Below are 18,025 nucleotides of genomic sequence, written 5' to 3'. Positions count from 1 at the left end.
ATATGTAATGGGGCACTTAGAAATTAATTAATCAAAATGTGCAATGTGGCTTGGTGAATAAAAGATGATATTTAATGAATATTAAAACACCTAAATTATAAATACATTAAAAAACAATTCATGCACACAAGGTATTAGATTATACAATATCAATCACCGTTATTTTTTCTGCAGACTAAAACAAGCTTTAATTGAATAGCCCAATAATGACCATCGGTAAAAAAAAAAATCAGCCTGTTTCTTTTTCGGGAGAAAAATTAAAGAGACTAATTGAATACTGGCACTAATGTGAATGTAGCTGTGCATGATCCAAATGACATCCAGTGATTTAGGTGGTGTCATCAAACGGTTAAACTCGGTCAATGACCAACAATGTATAAATGAAGAGGTACATGTAAAAATACGATTTTAAACCTACCGGTAAACCTTTTTCTCCTAGTCCGTAGAGGATGCTGGGGACTCCGTAAGGACCATGGGGTATAGACGGGCTCCGCAGGAGACATGGGCACCTATAAAGAACTTTTAGTATGGGTGTGCACTGGCTCCTCCCTCTATGCCCCCCCTCCAGACCTCAGTTAGAGAACTGTGCCCAGAGGAGATGGACAATACGAGGAAAGGATTTTGTAGATTCATACCAGCCCACACCAATCATACCATATAATCTGGAATACCCAAAACCAGTTAACAGTATGAACAAACAACAGCATCGGTCCAAGACCGATTCCAACTGTAACATAACCATTATGTAAGCAATAACTATATACAAGTCTTGCAGATTTTCCGCACTGGGACGGGCGCCCAGCATCCTCTACGGACTACGAGAAAATGATTTACCGGTAGGTTTAAAATCTTATTTTCTCTTACGTCCTAGAGGATGCTGGGGACTCCGTAAGACCATGGGGTTTATACCAAAGCTCCCAATCGGGCGGGAGAGTGCGGATGACTCTGTAGCACCGACTGAGCAAATGCTAGGTCCTCATCAGCCAGGGTATCAAATTTGTAGAATTTAGCAAAAGTGTTTGAACCCGACCAAGTCGCCGCTCGGCAAAGCTGTAATGCCGAGACGCCTCGGGCAGCCGCCCAAGAAGAGCCCACCTTCCTAGTGGAATGGGCCTTTACTGAATGTGGTAACGGCAATCCAGCCGTAACATAAGCCTGCTGAATCGTGTTACAGATCCAGCGAGCAATAGTCTGCTTTGAAGCAGGCGCGCCAATCTTGCTGGCTGCATACAGGACAAACAGAGCCTCTGTTTTCCTAATTCTAGCCGTCCTGGCTACATAAATCTTTAAGGCCCTGACTACATCCAGGGACATGGAATCCTCCAAGTCACTCGTAGCCACAGGCACCACGATAGGTTGGTTCATATGAAATGAAGACACCACCTTAGGTAAAAATTGAGGACGAGTCCTCAATTCTGCTCTATCCACATGAAAAACCAAGTAGGGGCTCTTGTGAGACAATGCCGCCAATTCAGACACCCGCCTTGCCGAAGCTAAGGCCAATAACATGACCACCTTCCAGGTGAGAAATTTCAACTCAACCGTTTTAAGGGGTTCAAACCAGTGTGACTTAAGGAACTGTAACACCACATTCAGGTCCCATGGCGCCACTGGGGCCACAAAAGGAGGCTGGATGTGCAGCACTCCCTTCACAAACGTCTGGACTTCTGGAAGAGAAGCCAATTCCTTCTTAAAGAATATCGATAAGGCCGAAATCTGTACCTTAACAGAGCCTAACTTCAGGCCCATATCCACTCCTGTCTGTAGAAAGTGGAGAAAACGGCCCAGGTGAAAATCTTCCGTAGGAGCATTCTTGGCTTCACACCAAGATACATACTTCCTCTAGATACAGTGATAATGTTTCGCCGTCACCTCCTTCCTAGCCTTTATTAGAGTAGGTATGACCTCCTCCGGAATACCCTTCTCAGCTAGGATCCGGCGTTCAACCGCCATGCCGTCAAACGTAACCGCGGTAAGTCTTGGAATGTGCAGGGTCCTTGCTGTAACAGGTCATCCCTTAGCGGAAGAGGCCAAGGATCTTCTGCGAGCATCTCCTGAAGATCTGAGTACCAGGCCCTTCGAGGCCAGTCTGGAACAATGAGTATTGTCTGTACTCTTTTCCGTCTTATGATCCTCAACACCTTTGTGATGAGAGGCAGAGGAGGAAACACAGACCGATTTGAACACCCATGGCGTTACCAGAGCGTCTACTGCTATTGCCTGAGGGTCCCGGGACCTGGCACAGTACCTCCAAAGCTTCTTGTTGAGGCGTGACGCCATCATGTCTACTTGAGGAACTCCCCAGAGACCCGTTATCTCTGCAAAGACTTCTTGATGAAGTCCCCACTCTCCTGGATGGAGATCGTGTCTGCTGAGGAAGTCTGCTTCCCAGTTGTCCACTCACGGAATGAAAACAGCTGACAGAACGCTTACGTGATTTTCCGCCCAGCGAAGAATCCTGGTGGCTTCCGCCATCGCGACTCTGCTCCTTGTCCCGCCTTGGGGGTTCACATGAGCCACGGCTGTGACATTGTCTGATTGAATCAGAACCGGTAGGTTGCGAAGACGACCCTTGCTTGTCGAATTCCGTTGTATCTGGCCCTTAATTCCAGCACGTTGATGTGCAGACAGGACTCCTGGCTTGACCATAGTCCTTGAAAGTTTCTTCCTTGGGTGACTGCTCCCCATCCTCGGAGGCTCGCGTCCGTGGTTACCAGAACCCAGTCCTGAATGCCGAACCTGCGACCCTCTAGAAGGTGAGTACTTTGCAGCCACCATGGGAGAGACACCCTGGCCCTGGGGGACAGTGTTATTTTCTGATGTATTTGTAGATGGGACCCGGACCACTTGTCCAGAAGGTCCCATTGAAACGTCCTCGCATGGAACCTGCCGAAGGGAATGGCCTCGTAGGCTGCCACCATTTTCCCCAGAACTCGAGTGCATTGATGAACTGACACTCTTTTTGGCTTTATCAGGTCTCTGACCATGTTCTGGAGGTCCTGGGCTTTTTCCAACGGGAGAAAAACCTTCTTTCGTTCCTTGTCTAGTATCATGCCTAGGAACGATAGTCGAGTTGTTGGAACCAACTGTGACTTTGACAGATTGAGAATCCAACCGTGTTGCTGGAGCACTCTCAGAGAGAGTGACACGTTCTTCAGTAATTGATCTTTTGATCTCGCCTTCATCAGGAGTTCGTCCAAGTATGGCATAATTGTGACTCCTTGCCTGCGCAGGATCACCATCATTTCCGCCATTATCTTGGTGAAAATCCTCGGGGCCGTTGAAAGCCCAAACGGCAACGTCTGAAAATGGAAATGACAATCCTGTACCGCGAATCTCAGGTACTCCTGATGAGCAGGATATATGGGGACATGAAGGTAAGCATCCTTTATGTCCAGTGACACCATAAAATCCCCCCCTTCCAGGCTGGCTATTACAGCTCGGAGTGATTCCATCTTGAATTTGAAACTTTTCAAGTACAGATTTAGGGATTTTAGATTTAAAATGGGCCTGACCGAACCATCCGGCTTCGGGATCACAAAGAGTGTAGAATAGTACCCTTTTCCCTGTTGGCTCAGGGGAACCCCGATAATCACTTGCTGTTGACACAGCATTTAAATTGCCGCTAACACCACTTCCCGCTCTGGGGTAGAAGCTGGTAAGGTCGACTTGAAAAATCGGCGTGGGGGCACCTCTTCGAATTCCAGCTTGTAGCCTTGGGAAACTATCTCCATCGCCCAAAGATCTACGTCTGAACGAACCCAGACCTGGCTGAAGAGTCGAAGGCGTGCCCCCACCGGTGCGGACTCCCGCAGGGGAGCCCCAGCGTCATGCGGTGGATTTTGTAGAAGCCGGGGAGGACTTCTGTTCCTGGGAACCCGCCGCGGCAGGTGTTCTTTTCCCTCTACCCTTACCTCTGGCAAGGAAGGAGGAGCCCCGACCTCTTCTGGGCTTTTGCGACCGAAAGGACTGCATCTGATACTGTGGAGTTTTCTTTTGCTGTTGGGGAACAAAAGGTAAAAAGGTAGATTTACCTGCGGTAGCTGTGGAAACCAGGTCCGCGAGCCCATCCCCAAACAACACATCACCCTTGTAGGGTAAAACCTCCATATGCTTTTTTGAATCCGCATCACCCGTCCATTGGCGGGTCCATAAGGATCATCTCGCTGAAATCGCCATGGCATTGGCTCTGGAACCCAACAATCCAATGTCTCTTTGAGCGTCTCTCATATATAAGACTGCGTCTTTAATATGTGCTAAAGTTAGCAAAAAAGTATCCCTATCTAGGGTATCAAGGTCAGCTGACAGGGTCTCAGTCCAAGCTGCAACTGCACTACATACCCATGCCGACGCAATTGCCGGTCTAAGTAAAGTACCAGTATGTGTATAAATAGACTTTAATGTAGTCTCCTGCCTGCGGTCTGCAGGGTCCTTGAGGGCCGCTGTATCTGGAGAGGGCAGCGCCACCTTCTTGGACAGGCGTGTTTGAGCCTTGTCCACTATGGGAGAGGATTCCCAACGTGCCCTGTCCTGTGTAGGGAAAGGGTACGCCATAAGAACCCTTTTGGGAATCTGCAGTCTCTTATCTGGAGATTCCCAAGCTTTTTCAAATAACTCATTAAGTTCATGAGATGGAGGAAAGTTTACCACAGGTTTCTTTTCCTTATACATGCGCACCCTTGTGTCGGGAACAAAGGGGTCATCTGTGATATGCAAAACATCTTTTATTGCAATAATCATATACTGAATAGTTTTTGCCACCCTAGGGTGCAATCTACCATCATCATAGTCGACACTGGAATCAGAGTCCGTGTCGGTATCTGTGTCCACAATTTGTGACAAGGGACGCTTTTGAGACCCTGACGGGCCCTGTGAGTCAGTCCAATCCGTGGATTGACCCCCTTATGTCTCCCTGGATTCTGCTTTGTCTAGCCTCTTATGCAATGATGCTACACTTGCATTTAACATATGCCACATATCCATACATTCCTGAGTCGGCACTACCGACGGGGACACACCACTTATCTCCTCCACCTCCTTCTTTGATAAGCCTTCCGCTTCAGACATGCCGGCACGCCCGTACCGACCCCCCCCCCCCCTACCCCCCCCCTCACACACACACACAGGGATATAACTATATGGGGACAATTCCCCAACCAGGCCCTTTGGAGAGACAGAGAGAGAGTATGCACACCCAGCGCCAACTGACACTGGAAAACCCAGATAGCGCTTTTATATATAATGCCAAAGCTATTCCCACTCACTGCGCTTGAAATGTGCCCCCCTCCTCTTTTTTTCAGCCCTCTGATGTGTTCAGCAGGGGAGAGTCCGGGGAGCCAGCGTTCTCTGCAGCTTCTGTGGAGAAAATGGCGCTTGTTAGTGCTGAGGGATCAAGCTCCGCCCCCTCCAGCGGCGGGCTTCGGTCCCGCTTCAATTTCATAAAAATGGCGGGGGATCGTCTTTTTGCTGCCTCCGCAGCCTAATATATATATTTGTGCCAAAAACTAGGTTTATTGCTGCCCAGGGCACCCCCCTGCGCCCTGAACCCATCTGTGCCTGTGTGTGTTGTGTGGGAGCAATGGCGCGCAGCGTTACCGCTGCGCGCTTACCTCATGAAGATCTGAAGTCTTCTGCCGCCTTGAAGTCTTCTTTTCTTCTCATACTCACCCAGCTTCTATCTTCCGGCTCTGCGAGGACGACGGCGGCGCGGCTCCAGGACGAAACCCAGGGTGAGACCTGTGTTCCGACTCCCTCTGGAGCTAATGGTGTGCAGTAGCCTAAGAAGCAGATCCTATCATTTAAGTAGGTCTGCTTCTCTCTCCTCAGTCCCACGATGCAGGGAGTCTGTTGCCAGCAGTGCTCCCTGAAAATAAAAAACCTAACAAAATTCTTTTACACAGAAAACTCAGGAGAGCTCCCTGTAATGCACCCTATCTCCTCTGGGCACAAGATCTAACTGAGGTCTGGAGGAGGGGTATAGAGGGAGGAGCCAGTGCACACCCATACTAAAAGTTCTTTATAGGTGCCCATGTCTCCTGCGGAGCCAGTCTATACCCCATGGTCCTTACGGAGTTCCCAGGATCCTCTAGGACGTAAGAGAAAATTAACAGTTCCGGTATAATATCCAGACAGTGGATCAACGTTACCCTGTTGATAGTAGCCAGTCCGTGTGGTCCTTGAATTAGCAAGCAGTCCTCACACTGGATGTCCAAACAACGGTAGGTATGGCTTGGTCCTTGGCCACAAAGTGTTGCTGGTCCGGATATCGAGTAGGGATTGTCACAATAGGTCGAGACACACTGACCAGTGTGGTGTTATCCCCCTGCTATAAACAGTGTGTCGGTTCATCTATGTCCACTGAAGTAAGATATGGTTTGTGTCCCCAGAGGAAGAACCACATCTACATTTATACACTGAAAAGTAATTAAATATTGATTGCTCACTTGACCAAGAAGCGCTTCAGATATTTCGACACAAACAAGCTTTGGGCGAGGACAAAAGAGAGTCCTTTCTTTTTTCAAAGTGGCAAGGGTGGGGGCCACTGAGTAAGGAGTGGTTTGTAGCACTATAACCCCCAGCAACTGAAACTGCTGGGTGTTCACTCTGGAAGATTTTTGGGCTTAGAGAATGGGACCAGCTTCTGCTTCCTGGTGTTTTCTCCTCCAGATCACCTAAGCCTCAGAGTAAGTTAACTTAAGGTTCTGAAACTATTGTTTTTTTTTCTTTCTGAAACTGTAATCTGTGTGTATATTTAAATATAATCAACTAGGTGCTTCATCGCGCCCTACGGGCGCTCTTCACACCGTCGCAAGGGGCTACGCCCCCTTAACCCTTGCATGCCTTTCTGGGGTTCAATATTTGTATTATATGGAGTATTACCTGCATTCCTTTGTTAGTGGTTAAATATTGCACAATGAAAGGGCGTGCGATGGTGAAGGATGCGCAGCCCCTTGCGACAGCGTGAACAGCACCTGCAGGGCACGATGTACAGAATGTAGCGGGTGCTGGGGGGACTGCGGATGGGGGAGGGTGTCTGTAGATGCTGCGGATGGAGGGGGCGGAAGCGGGGGGGGGGGGGGGCCCGGATGGGGAAGGGTCGGGAGGTGCTGCGGGTGGGAGAGGGGCAGAGGTGTGGGGGCTGCAGATGGAGGAGGGGTCCGGAGGCACTGTAGGTGGGGGAGTGGCAGGGGTGCCACGGGTGGGAGAGGGGCAGGTGCGGGGATGTTGCGGATGGGTGAAGGGTTCCGTAGGTTCTGTGGGATGGGAAGGGGCGGGGGTGCCGGGGGTGGGGTAGGGGGTCCGGAGGCGCCTTGGGTAGGGGAGGGGCAGGTACGGGTGGTGCGGTGGATGGGGAAGGGGGTCCGGAGGCGCTGCAGGTGGTGGAGGGGCAGTTGCAGGGGTGCCATGGCTGGGGGAGGGGTGGGTGAGGGGGGGACCGCAGATGGAGGAGGGTGTCTGCAGATGCTGTGGGTGGAGGGGGGCAGGTGTGGGGGGAGACATATATGGGGGGTGGAGGGGGTCTGGAGGTGCTGTGGGTGGTGGAGGGGCGGAGGAGTGGGAGCCACGGGTGGTGTAGGGGGTCTGGAGGCACAGCGTGTGGGGGAGGGGTGGAGTGCCGCATGTGGTGGAGGGGAAGGTGCGGAGGTGTGGTGCATTGAGTAGGGGTCTGGAGGCGCTGCGGGTACTGTACCTGCCAAAAAGGTAGTTGGAGGGCATGCAGTAACAGGGCCAGGACAGGAGTGACAGGGTCAGAACAGGGGTGACGGGTCCAGGACAGGGGTGACGGGGCCAGGACAGGGGCGACGGGGCCAGGACAGAAATGACAGGGACAGGATAGGGGTGACAGGGCCAGGGTAGGGGCGGCAGGACCAGGACAGGGGTGACAGGGCAAGCACAGGGGTGACAGGGCAAGCACAGGGGTGACAAGGGCCAGGATAGGGGTAACAGGGCCAGGATAGGGGTAACAGGGCCAGCATAAGGGTAACAGGGCCATGATAAGGGTGACAGGGCAAGGCCAGGGGTGACAAGGACATGACAGAACACAGGGCGCGGTAGAGATTGGTATTAGGGACAAAACAGTGGTGACAGACAGATGTGTCTTACCGGAGTCACTGCTGCTGGCTGCTGCTGTTCCACTCCAACCTGTTGGGATCTGCTGCTGGTGGGGACTTGGCATGGCTGACTCTCTCAGGCTGGAGTCCTGCTTCCTCTGGCCGTCAGCATCCCTCCCCCCCTCCTCAGTCACACACCGCAGACCTCGCGCAGCTGCCGGGCACTGTGGTAAGGGAAGACTGGGAGTGACTGGTTAGCCCCCAGGAGACGCTGCGACTGGAGGAAGGAGGGGGTCATAGCATGCACACAGCGCGGAACTCGCGGCTGCTGGGCACTGTGGTAAGGGGAGACTGGGAGTGACTGGTTAGCCCCCAGGAGACGCTGCGACTGGAGGAAGGAGGGGGTCATAGCATGCACACAGCGCGGAACTCGCGGCTGCTGGGCACTGTGGTAAGGGAAGACTGGGAGTGACTGGTTAGCCCCCAGGAGACGCTGCGACTGGAGGAAGGAGGGGGTCATAGCATGCACACAGCGCGGAACTCGCGGCTGCTGGGCACTGTGGTAAGGGGAGACTGGGAGTGACTGGTTAGCTCCCAGGAGACACTGCGGCTGGAGGGAGGAGGGGGTCGGAGCCTGCAAGCAGCGCAGACTTCTGCAGCGCTACCAGCTGGCTAAAGTGTGGGAAGGAGCTGGGCGCACCTCACTGTGGGCGGCAGTGCTGCAGGTAGCGGTGGGGTTGCCGGGGCTGGAGATAACAGAGGCAGTACGGAACCTGCACAGCGGCAGGTGCCCCACAAAACTGCAGCTAAGAAGCGTGGAGTGTGCTAGAAAGTGACGCTCCTCTGCGCCAGAGAGACCCTGCTGAGTATGCTGATGTGGGGGGTCAAGCACACAGTGAGCCGGTGCCCGTCTGTCTGTACGGCATACCCCCTCACACACCCCTATACCTCCCAACTATCCCGGGGTTCCGGCAGCAGAGCCGGATTAAGGGGGGGCAGGGGGTACGTACCGTGGGCCCCACAGTTTTAGGGGGCCCCCCGGCTGGAGAAGCTCTGTCCCAGCTCAGAAGCTCCCCCGTCCTGCCAGCAACAGCGGCAGCATTGTGCTACAGTCAGCACACGCTGCTGCGTGTTGGCAGGCATAGGCGTGCGCAGAGACTGACTGGCGGGTGCCGCTCCGGACTTCCCCCCCTCCACGGCATTATAGTGTTCTCTCACCTCCCCTGTCCTGGATATAGACTGCTCACCTGGGCCGCCCAGGTGTGCAGTCTATGGGCCGCCCAGGTGAGCAGTCTATATCCAGGACAGGGGAGGTGAGAGAACACTATAATGTCTTGATGGGGGGGAAGTCCGGAGCGGCACCCGCCAGTCAGTCTCTGCGCACGCCTATGTTGGCATGTCTGTGGTGTTGCAGGGAGGCAGCAGTCTCCCTGCTTTCTTCTGCCTGTGCGGGTGTGTAGGGGGGAGCGACCACCTCCGCTGGATTTAGCCCTAACTGAGGGGCCAAAATGCCACATAAAAAAAAAATCCCGGAATTTGCATAAGGGGGCGTGGTCACGTGTCCCGCGATTAGGCCACGCCCCCATCCCCACAGCAGGAACAGCAATGAGATAGGGCTCCCCTGTCTCAAGTGCCCTGGCCCCCCCGGACTCATAATCCGCCCCTGGAGGCATGCCAGCAGCTCACAGAGCGCTGGGCATGCCCCCTCACTGACGAAAACGGGGGCCCTCCCGTGAAGCCATGCCCCATTTTCGTTGGCCACGCCCCATTTTCGCCGCACGTGTGTCCCTCCTTCTGCCTGAAGAAAGCTTGGAGGTATGCACCCCTTCTGCCCGAAGAAAGCTGGGAGGTATGCACCCCTGCCTGTGCCATGCCCATACTATCTGCTTCTGCTCCTAGTCTCCTATAGATTTGCCCAGATCTGCGACTCATTTGACTAACTCCGCCCAGGGTTGTGACTCCGCCCAGCGTTAGCAAATAAGTCACAAAGTCACAGATCTGGGCTATTATATAGGAGATTATACTCTGTAACTATCTTTTTTGTAACTGTAAGCTCTGAAGTATTCTTATTCTTGAAATGAAAACCTAATTTCTCATTCTGATTTCTATGTTCTTATGTCTGTGCCTTGCGAGGCTCACGCTACTGATTTTTCAAGTGTATTCTGGTAAAGTGGAACCGATGAGCCGCTGTGGCCAAGGCATTGCCCAGTAAAACTGTTGGTGGTGTCGGAAGTAACCTGTAAGTCACTGGCGGCGATTTCAGATTGACGTATCTGGAGAATATGCCGGCGAGTTGTGACATTGATGCAGTACAAGGTATACATCTGTCAAATCAACTCATAAGCAACTAAACTCAGAAAGGGCAATGCCATTTGTATAACTATTCTTCCAAAGATTTAAAACTGGAGAAAAGGTCTGGCCTCACCAATATTAACAGCAAAGAAAAAAAAATCACTAATTATTTAATATGGGAAAACTCTTTAGACTGGAGGGAAAACAAATAATGACCAATGTCACTAATTATTTAATATGGGAAAACTCTTTAGACTGGAGGGAAAACAAATAATGACCAATGATAGCCTCAATCTACAGGAGACAAACGCATCAAATATCAGCTAAATATACTAATATGCTAAATCAGTGGTTCCCAAACTGTCTTGAATCACGGCTTCCTAGAGTATACATATTTTTCCATGGCACCCATAAGCCAAAAGTTTCTTATGGAGAAACTCAACAAAAAATTATTAAACTGAGAGACGTGTGCTTACCAGTCATCCATAGGCTAAGGTATGTGGTGGTGGATAGGGTTGTGCTTCTCTTTGCCCACATACTTTGTGACTGTCAGCTACAAGCACTGGTTTAGCTATTCCATTGACCAAAAATCAGTTTAATAGGTACTGGACAACCAACCCGTGGCACCCAGCAGAGCTGATAAATGTGTAGCACCACACCCATATGTGCAGCAAGTAAGCAGTGACTTACAGATTGCCTCTCAGTTCTATCAGTGTAACACCAGCTAGCAGAGAAAAGATGGTTAGGTTATATTCTCTACTACAAGGCAGAAGTAAAGAAACCCTAGTCGTTGCAATGTCACTGTACAGCAAGTTACCTCCTTACAATGCACTATTTATCCAGAGGATCAGCAGCAAGTTATGGCTCTGCTCCTTGTACTCTGAACGTGCAAGAGATACTGGATGCTAAAGAGAAAAACTATAGTGGCCTGACGCATACCTGAACATGGCATGCACTGGAGAAGCCAAAGAGCAGTGGAAAACATGGACGACACAGAGGCTCCAAAAGCAAATACTGGTTTAATACAAAGATATGTGGAAGTATGCTACACAGGAGGCAGCTGCACACAGTCAAGTCCCAGTGAAACCATTTACACGGGAACCCTTAAAGGATTTCATTAAAGCTCCCATTTCCTATGTACAGTACATGCACTGTGCAGGATGGTAATATCAGTCCAAAGGCAATACATCTAAACTTGTTGCAGAGAGGCGTTAGAACAAACAGTCTAGCAGCAGGATAAGTGCGCATTAGTTATGTATGTGTGCCCCATGACTCAAATAAGAGCAGTGCTTTGCTATTAAGTTATGGTATAGTTTCTGAAGACAACCAGGGGGTCATATAGAATAATGTGAATGGCTACAATCATAAATGAAAATAACATTTCAGTAAAATCTATAGACTCATCGAAGATATTCACGAATGATAACTCTGACTGCAAGCGGGGAATAAGGTATGTAGATGCTCTACCTACAATCTTCCTAACAAACATTTGTGCTAATCACTTACACGTATGCTGCTGTACATAGCTGACCATACTCATTAATGTTAGAAGGTTTATGAGATTGGCTAGCACAGAAGAATACGTGCAGGTGTGGGATCAGTCAATTTCAGGACTTCCTGAGGAAAAAAAATTAAAGGGGCTGTCAGCTTTTGGACAAAACACTCTCAGTAAGAGGGGGTGTAGTCAATAGGTTGACAATGTAGACATTCAGAATGTTGACATCAGGGTTAGGGTTTTGGAGGGGAGGGTGCTTACACAGTAGAAGGAGGGTTAGGGGAGAAAAACTTGCCGCCACGGCAGAGGATCAGTGGTCTGACCCAGAAGACGCCCGGGGAGGCACTGCAGCTGTCTGGAGCAGGTAAGTTACTGCAGGGCCACCAGTGACAATATGCTGACATTCTAACATGTCTGCATTTCATCACTGGCTACATGGTCAATATCAACATTATGACCATGTCAACATAACATATCCAACCCCAGTAAGAGTACACCACAGAGCTATCAAGGCAGAAGGACAATCCCCATTACCTGAAGCTGAGCGCTGCCCATTTGTCCTGCCATGCTGATTACTGCACGCTGTCCAAAACTCTTCTATAGATCAGTTTACTAGCTGTCAGATCTACTTCATCATGTAACAGATACTAAATATAAATAGGTCAGGCAAAATAAATTAGGAAAAAAAGATGTAATGGCAATAAGGCATCTCTCACATCAGATCCTCCAGGCAATAGCTCATCATCTCGAATGTATTCAGACTGCTTCACTGATGAATCGCCCAGCTTGTATCCACCCCCGGCGAACAACTAGTAAAGAAGGAAATAGAAACTATGAAAACACATTTACATCACACTTTGCAGCAAAATATCTCCTTAGTGACAGATCTAAAAAAAAACAGGATTTTAATACCTACCGGTAAATCCTTTTCTCCTAGTCCGTAGAGGATGCTGGGGTCCACTTCAGTACCATGGGGTATAGACGGTTCCGCAGGAGCCATGGGCACTTTAAGACTTTTCAAGGGTGTGAACTGGCTCCTCCCTCTATGCCCCTCCTCCAGACCTCAGTATAGGAACTGTGCCCAGGGAGACGGACATTTAGAGGAAAGGAATTACTTTTAATTTAACGGTGAGATTCATACCAGCTCACACCTCAACCATGCCGCACAACATGGCATTCAACACAACACATGCCAACGGGCATGAACAATCTTTGCAGCAACATGCTGAAAATAACCGTAACACAACACTTGTGTAACTACAACTAATAACTGCAGGTAAAGTACGCACTGGGTCGGGCGCCCAGCATCCTCTACGGACTAGGAGAAAAGGATTTACCGGTAGGTATTAAATTCCTGTTTTCTCATACGTTCTAGAGGATGCTGGGGTCCACTTCAGTACCATGGGGTTATACCAAAGCTCCAGTACGGGCAGGAGAGTGCGGATGACCCTGCAGCACCGATTGACCAAACTTGAGGTCCTCATCGGCCAAGGTGTCAAACTTGTAAAACTTAGCAAACGTGTTTGCCCCTGACCAAGTAGCTGCTCAGCAAAGTTGTAATGCTGAGACCCCCCGGGCAGCCGCCCAGGACGAGCCCACCTTTCTAGTAGAATGGGCAGTCACCGAATTCGGTACCGGCAATCCTACCGAAGAATGAGCGCGCTGAATCGTCCCTCTGATCCAGCGCGCAATAGTCTGCTTAGAAGCAGAAAACCCAATCTTGTTGGGAGCATACAGGACAAACAGAGCCTCTGTTTTCCTTATCCGAGTCGTTCTTGCGACATAGATTCTCAAAGCCCTGACCACATCAAGAGACTTTGAAGCAGCGATGGTGTCAGAAGCCACTGGCACCACAATAGGTTGGTGTATATGGAAAGAAGAAAACCACCTTTGGAAGAAATTGTTGATGAGTTCGTAACTCAGCCCTATCTTCATGGAAGATCAGGTAAGGGCTCTTGTAAGACAAGGCCCCTAACTCACACACCCTTCTTGCGGATGCCAAGGCCAACAGCATGACCACTTTCCAAGTGAGAAATTTCAACTCCATCTCCTGGAGAGGTTCAAACCAATCCGATTGAAGGAATCGGAACACCACGTTAAGATCCCATGGTGCCACAGGAGGCACAAATGGAGGTTGGATGTGTAGCACCCCTTTCACGAACGTCTGAACTTCTGGAAGGGAGGCCAATTGTTTCGGAAAAAAAACGGACAAAGCCGAAAGCTGGCCCTTGATTGAACCCAATCGTAGGTCTGCATCCACACCCGCCTGGAAAAAATGGAGAAAACGTCCTAACTGAAAACTCTTCCGTTGGAGCCTTCTTGGTTTCACACCAAGACACATATTTTCTCCAAATACGGTGGTAATGTTTAGACGTTACTCCTTTCCTGGCCTGAATAAGAGTGGGTATGACTTCTTTGGGAATACCCTTTCGGGCTAGGATTCGGCACTCAACAGCCATGCCGTCAAACGTAGCCACGGTAAGTCGTGATACACGCACGGCCCCTGCTGTAGCAGGTCCTCGCGAAGAGGAAGAGGCCAAGGATCTTCTATGATCAACTCTTGAAGATCTGGATACCAAGCCCTCCTTGGCCAGTCTGGGACCATGAGGATCGCTTGAACTCCTGTTCTCCTTATGATTTTGAGAACTTCTGGTATCAGTGCAAGTGGAGGGAAGACATATACCGACCGGAACACCCACTGGGTCACTCACTAGTGCATCCACTGCTATTGCTTGAGGGTCTCTCGACCTGGAACAATATCTCTGAAGCTTCTTGTTGAGACGAGATGCCATCATGTCTACTTAAGGAACTCCCCAAAGACCTGTCACCTCTGCAAAGACTTCTTGGTGGAGGCCCCATTCTCCTGAATGGAGATCGTGTCTGCTGAGGAAGTCTGCTTCCCAGTTGTCCACTCCCGGAATGAAAATTGCCGACAGAGCTCTTGCATGTCTTTCTGCCCAGCGGAGGAACTTTGTCACCTCTGCCCTTGCCGCTCTGCTTTTCGTTCCGCCCTGACGGTTTATGTAAGCGACTGCTGTTACATTGTCCGACTGGATCTGTATAGGTTGATCTTGAAGAAGATGTAACGCTTGTAGAAGGCCATTGTAAATGGCTCTCAACTCCAGAACGTTTATGTGAAGACAAGTTTCTTTGTGACTGCTCCCCAGCCTCGGAGACTTGTATCCGTGGTCACCAGGATCCAGTCTTGAATCCCGAACCTGCGTCCCTCTAGGAGGTGAGAACTGTGTAGCCACCCGAGGAGCTAAATTCTGGCTTTGGATGACAGGATTGTCCTCTGATGCATGTGTAGATGGGATCCGGACCACTTGTCCAATAGGTACCCTGGAATACTCTGGCATGGAATCGGCCAAACTGTATGGCCTCGTAGGCCGCTACCATCTTTCCCAACGACCGAATGCATTGATGAATCGACACTCTTGTTGGTTTCAGAATCTATTCGAACATTCTCTGTATTTCCATATCCTTTTCTACTGGAAGAAATACTCTGTACTTCTGTGTCCAGTATCATCCCGAGAAAGGACAATCTTGTCGTCGGTTCCAATTGTGACTTTGGAAAATTTATGTGTCACACGTCGCAGGCAGCGGCGCCCGCGCTTGCCCCTGCGTGTGTCTTGGATTACCCGGCGCCTCTCTCCCCTGGCGGTCTCCGGGTTCCGGCGTCGGGTCGGTGTGTCTCCTCGGCGGCTTCCCGGAGCGAGGGCGCCGCCATCATGAGTGTGGTCATGGAGGCGGAGCAGGACTGACGTCACCTGCCCGCTCCGCCAATCAGGCAAGGGCGGGAGATTCAAAGTCAGACGCCGGGCAGAGACCCGGCGCCTGAGTATCATCATTCTGCTGTCAGAAACTGATCTCCAGAGCTCCCCTGTTCCTGCTAAATCCTGTGTTCTCAAGCATCTCTTTGTTTCCAAGCATCACCGTGCCTCCAAGCGTCCAAGCACCTCCACGCACTTCCGTGCCTCCGAGTGCCTCCACGCACCTCCGTACCTCCCAGCATTATTGTGCCTCCCAGCATTATTGTGCCTCCCAGCACCCAAGTGCCTCCACGCACCTCCGTGCCTCCCAGCATTACTGTGCCTCTGTCACAACTGAGGGCTGGTGCTGACCAGGGGGAAGCCTCAGTTGTAGGGGCTGAGGTATATGTGTACCTGGGAGGCAGTACAGGGTTCTTGGACATGCAGGGAACCTTTAGAACAAATGCCCGAAGGCGTGACCAAGACAACAAGGGAAAGTTCAAAGGTTTTATTAAACACAGTTCAGAAGAATACTGATGACTTGGTACCGGTAATAGGAAACACAGTTCAGAGAAATACTTGGGATCGATGACGGAACACCGATGGTTACTGGGGATCGATGGCGGAACACCGATGGAGACTTGGTATCGATGGCGGAACACCGATGGTTACTGGGGATCGATGGCGGAACACCGATGGAGACTTGGGATCGATGGCGGAACACCGATGGAGACTTGGGATCGATGGCGGAACACCGATGGTTACTGGGGATCGATGGCGGAACACCGATGTTTACTGGCAGTCACAGGATGCAATGATGAGACACTGCAGAGTCAGGCTGTACTGCAGAGAAAGTCCATGGGAGGACTGCACACTGGGATCACTGAAGACAATTAAAGCACTGACATCTTTCCACCCCAGGAACAAGATATTTATACCAGCTGGGAAACAGGGATTGGCTGGCTGATTAACCAGAGACCAGAGTGCAGCTGCTGGGTAATCAGGCTGAGAGCAGAGTACAGCTGATAGGCTGAAAGGTAACATGTGATTAGGAAAACATGGCTGCGCCCATGTTAGCTTTTGGAGGGAAAGATTGTTTGTAACTTGCATGTGAAACTTAACCCTGATGCTGCCAGAATCACAGTAAAGAGATTAGAAACAATGAGATGCAGCGTGCTGCACACAGACAGTGCAGATGGAATCCAGGCTTGGAACGCTGGGACAGTCTCAGGAGGCATTTGGAAGGTAAATACTGATAAGGAATTACCTGGATCGTGACAGCCTCCAAGCACCTCCACGCACTTCCGTGCCTCCACGCACCTCCGTGCCTCCCAGCATTACTGTGCCTCCAAGCACCTCCACGCACCTCCGTGCCTCCAAGCGCCCGAGCGCCTCCACGCACCTCCAAGCACCTCAGTGCCTCCAAGCGCTTCCGCGCCTTCAAGCACTTCTGTACCTCTAAACACCTCAGTGCCTCCAATCATCTCAGTGTCTCAAAACACCTCAGTGTCTCCTAGCACCCAGAGCACTTTAGCGCAGTTTGTGCCTCCAGCATCGGATATTCTTCACTGATTTATTAACGCCTTTCAAGCTTTGTCTTTCAGGAGACCTTCAGCGTCCACACATGCCTCCTGTTTGCCGATCTAATCCTGCATGAGAAAAACTTACATTCGACCATTCCTGCTGCGGCCCAGTTGCGGTTCCTCTTCCCGGACACCGGAAGAAACCCAGAGTCCACAACACTCTCAACTCAGGTCAGTGATAGTATACTCAGGCCACATGGACCCGGGGAATCGGAACCCAGAGACGGGTGCCATTCAGGACCTGGCTTCCCGTGTTCAGAGTCAAGAGGCGGCGCAAAGCCAGGTGATGTGGTATCTCCAGGAACTATCCGGCCGGCTGGATCAAATTCAGGCATCCCTGGCTTCAGTAGTTCCGGCTCCAGCTCCGGCGCCCGCTCCAGCAGTTGCTCCCGATAATGTTCACGCCGTGTCCGGAACCAGGTCACGTCTTCAGCTTCCCACTCCCTCTCGCTACAGTGGCAATCCGAAGAGTTGCCGTGGTTTTCTTAACCAGTGCGGGGTACAGTTTGAACTCCTCGCACACAACTTCCCCACGGATCGGTCCAAAGTAGCATACATTATTTCCTTGCTTGAGGGCTCAGCGCTGGAATGGGTGTCTCCGTTATGGGAGCTATCTGATCCTTTGGTTTCCAGCTACACCGATTTCATCTCATCTTTCCGCAGGATCTTTGATGAGCCTGGCAGAACGACCGCTGTCTCTTCAGATTTACTCCGAGTCCGACAAGGCTCCCGTTCAGTAGGACAGTATGTGATTAATTTTCAGACCATAGCCTCCGAACTGCGCTGGAATAATGACGCCCTACGGGCCGCTTTCTGGAACGGGCTGTCCGACCGTCTTAAGGACGAACTGAT

General features: G+C 50.9%; 1 protein-coding gene across 5 annotated transcripts in view; it reads right to left on the bottom strand.

The window, feature by feature from the left end:
* Positions 1–18,025, bottom strand: part of UBXN2B (UBX domain protein 2B) — a 94,434-nt gene that overhangs the window by 33,031 nt on the left and 43,378 nt on the right. For all 5 annotated transcript variants that reach the window (XM_063923757.1, XM_063923758.1, XM_063923759.1 and 2 more), the window contains one exon: positions 12,555–12,647. In XM_063923757.1, coding sequence (XP_063779827.1) covers positions 12,555–12,647 — 93 coding nt within the window. The remainder of the gene's footprint in view (positions 1–12,554; positions 12,648–18,025) is intronic.

This window comes from Pseudophryne corroboree, chromosome 5 (assembly GCF_028390025.1).
Source record: "Pseudophryne corroboree isolate aPseCor3 chromosome 5, aPseCor3.hap2, whole genome shotgun sequence".
Taxonomy (NCBI): Eukaryota; Metazoa; Chordata; class Amphibia; order Anura; family Myobatrachidae; genus Pseudophryne; species Pseudophryne corroboree.
Note: the sequence above shows the minus strand (reverse complement) of the source record. Positions and strands in the feature narration are given on the sequence as shown.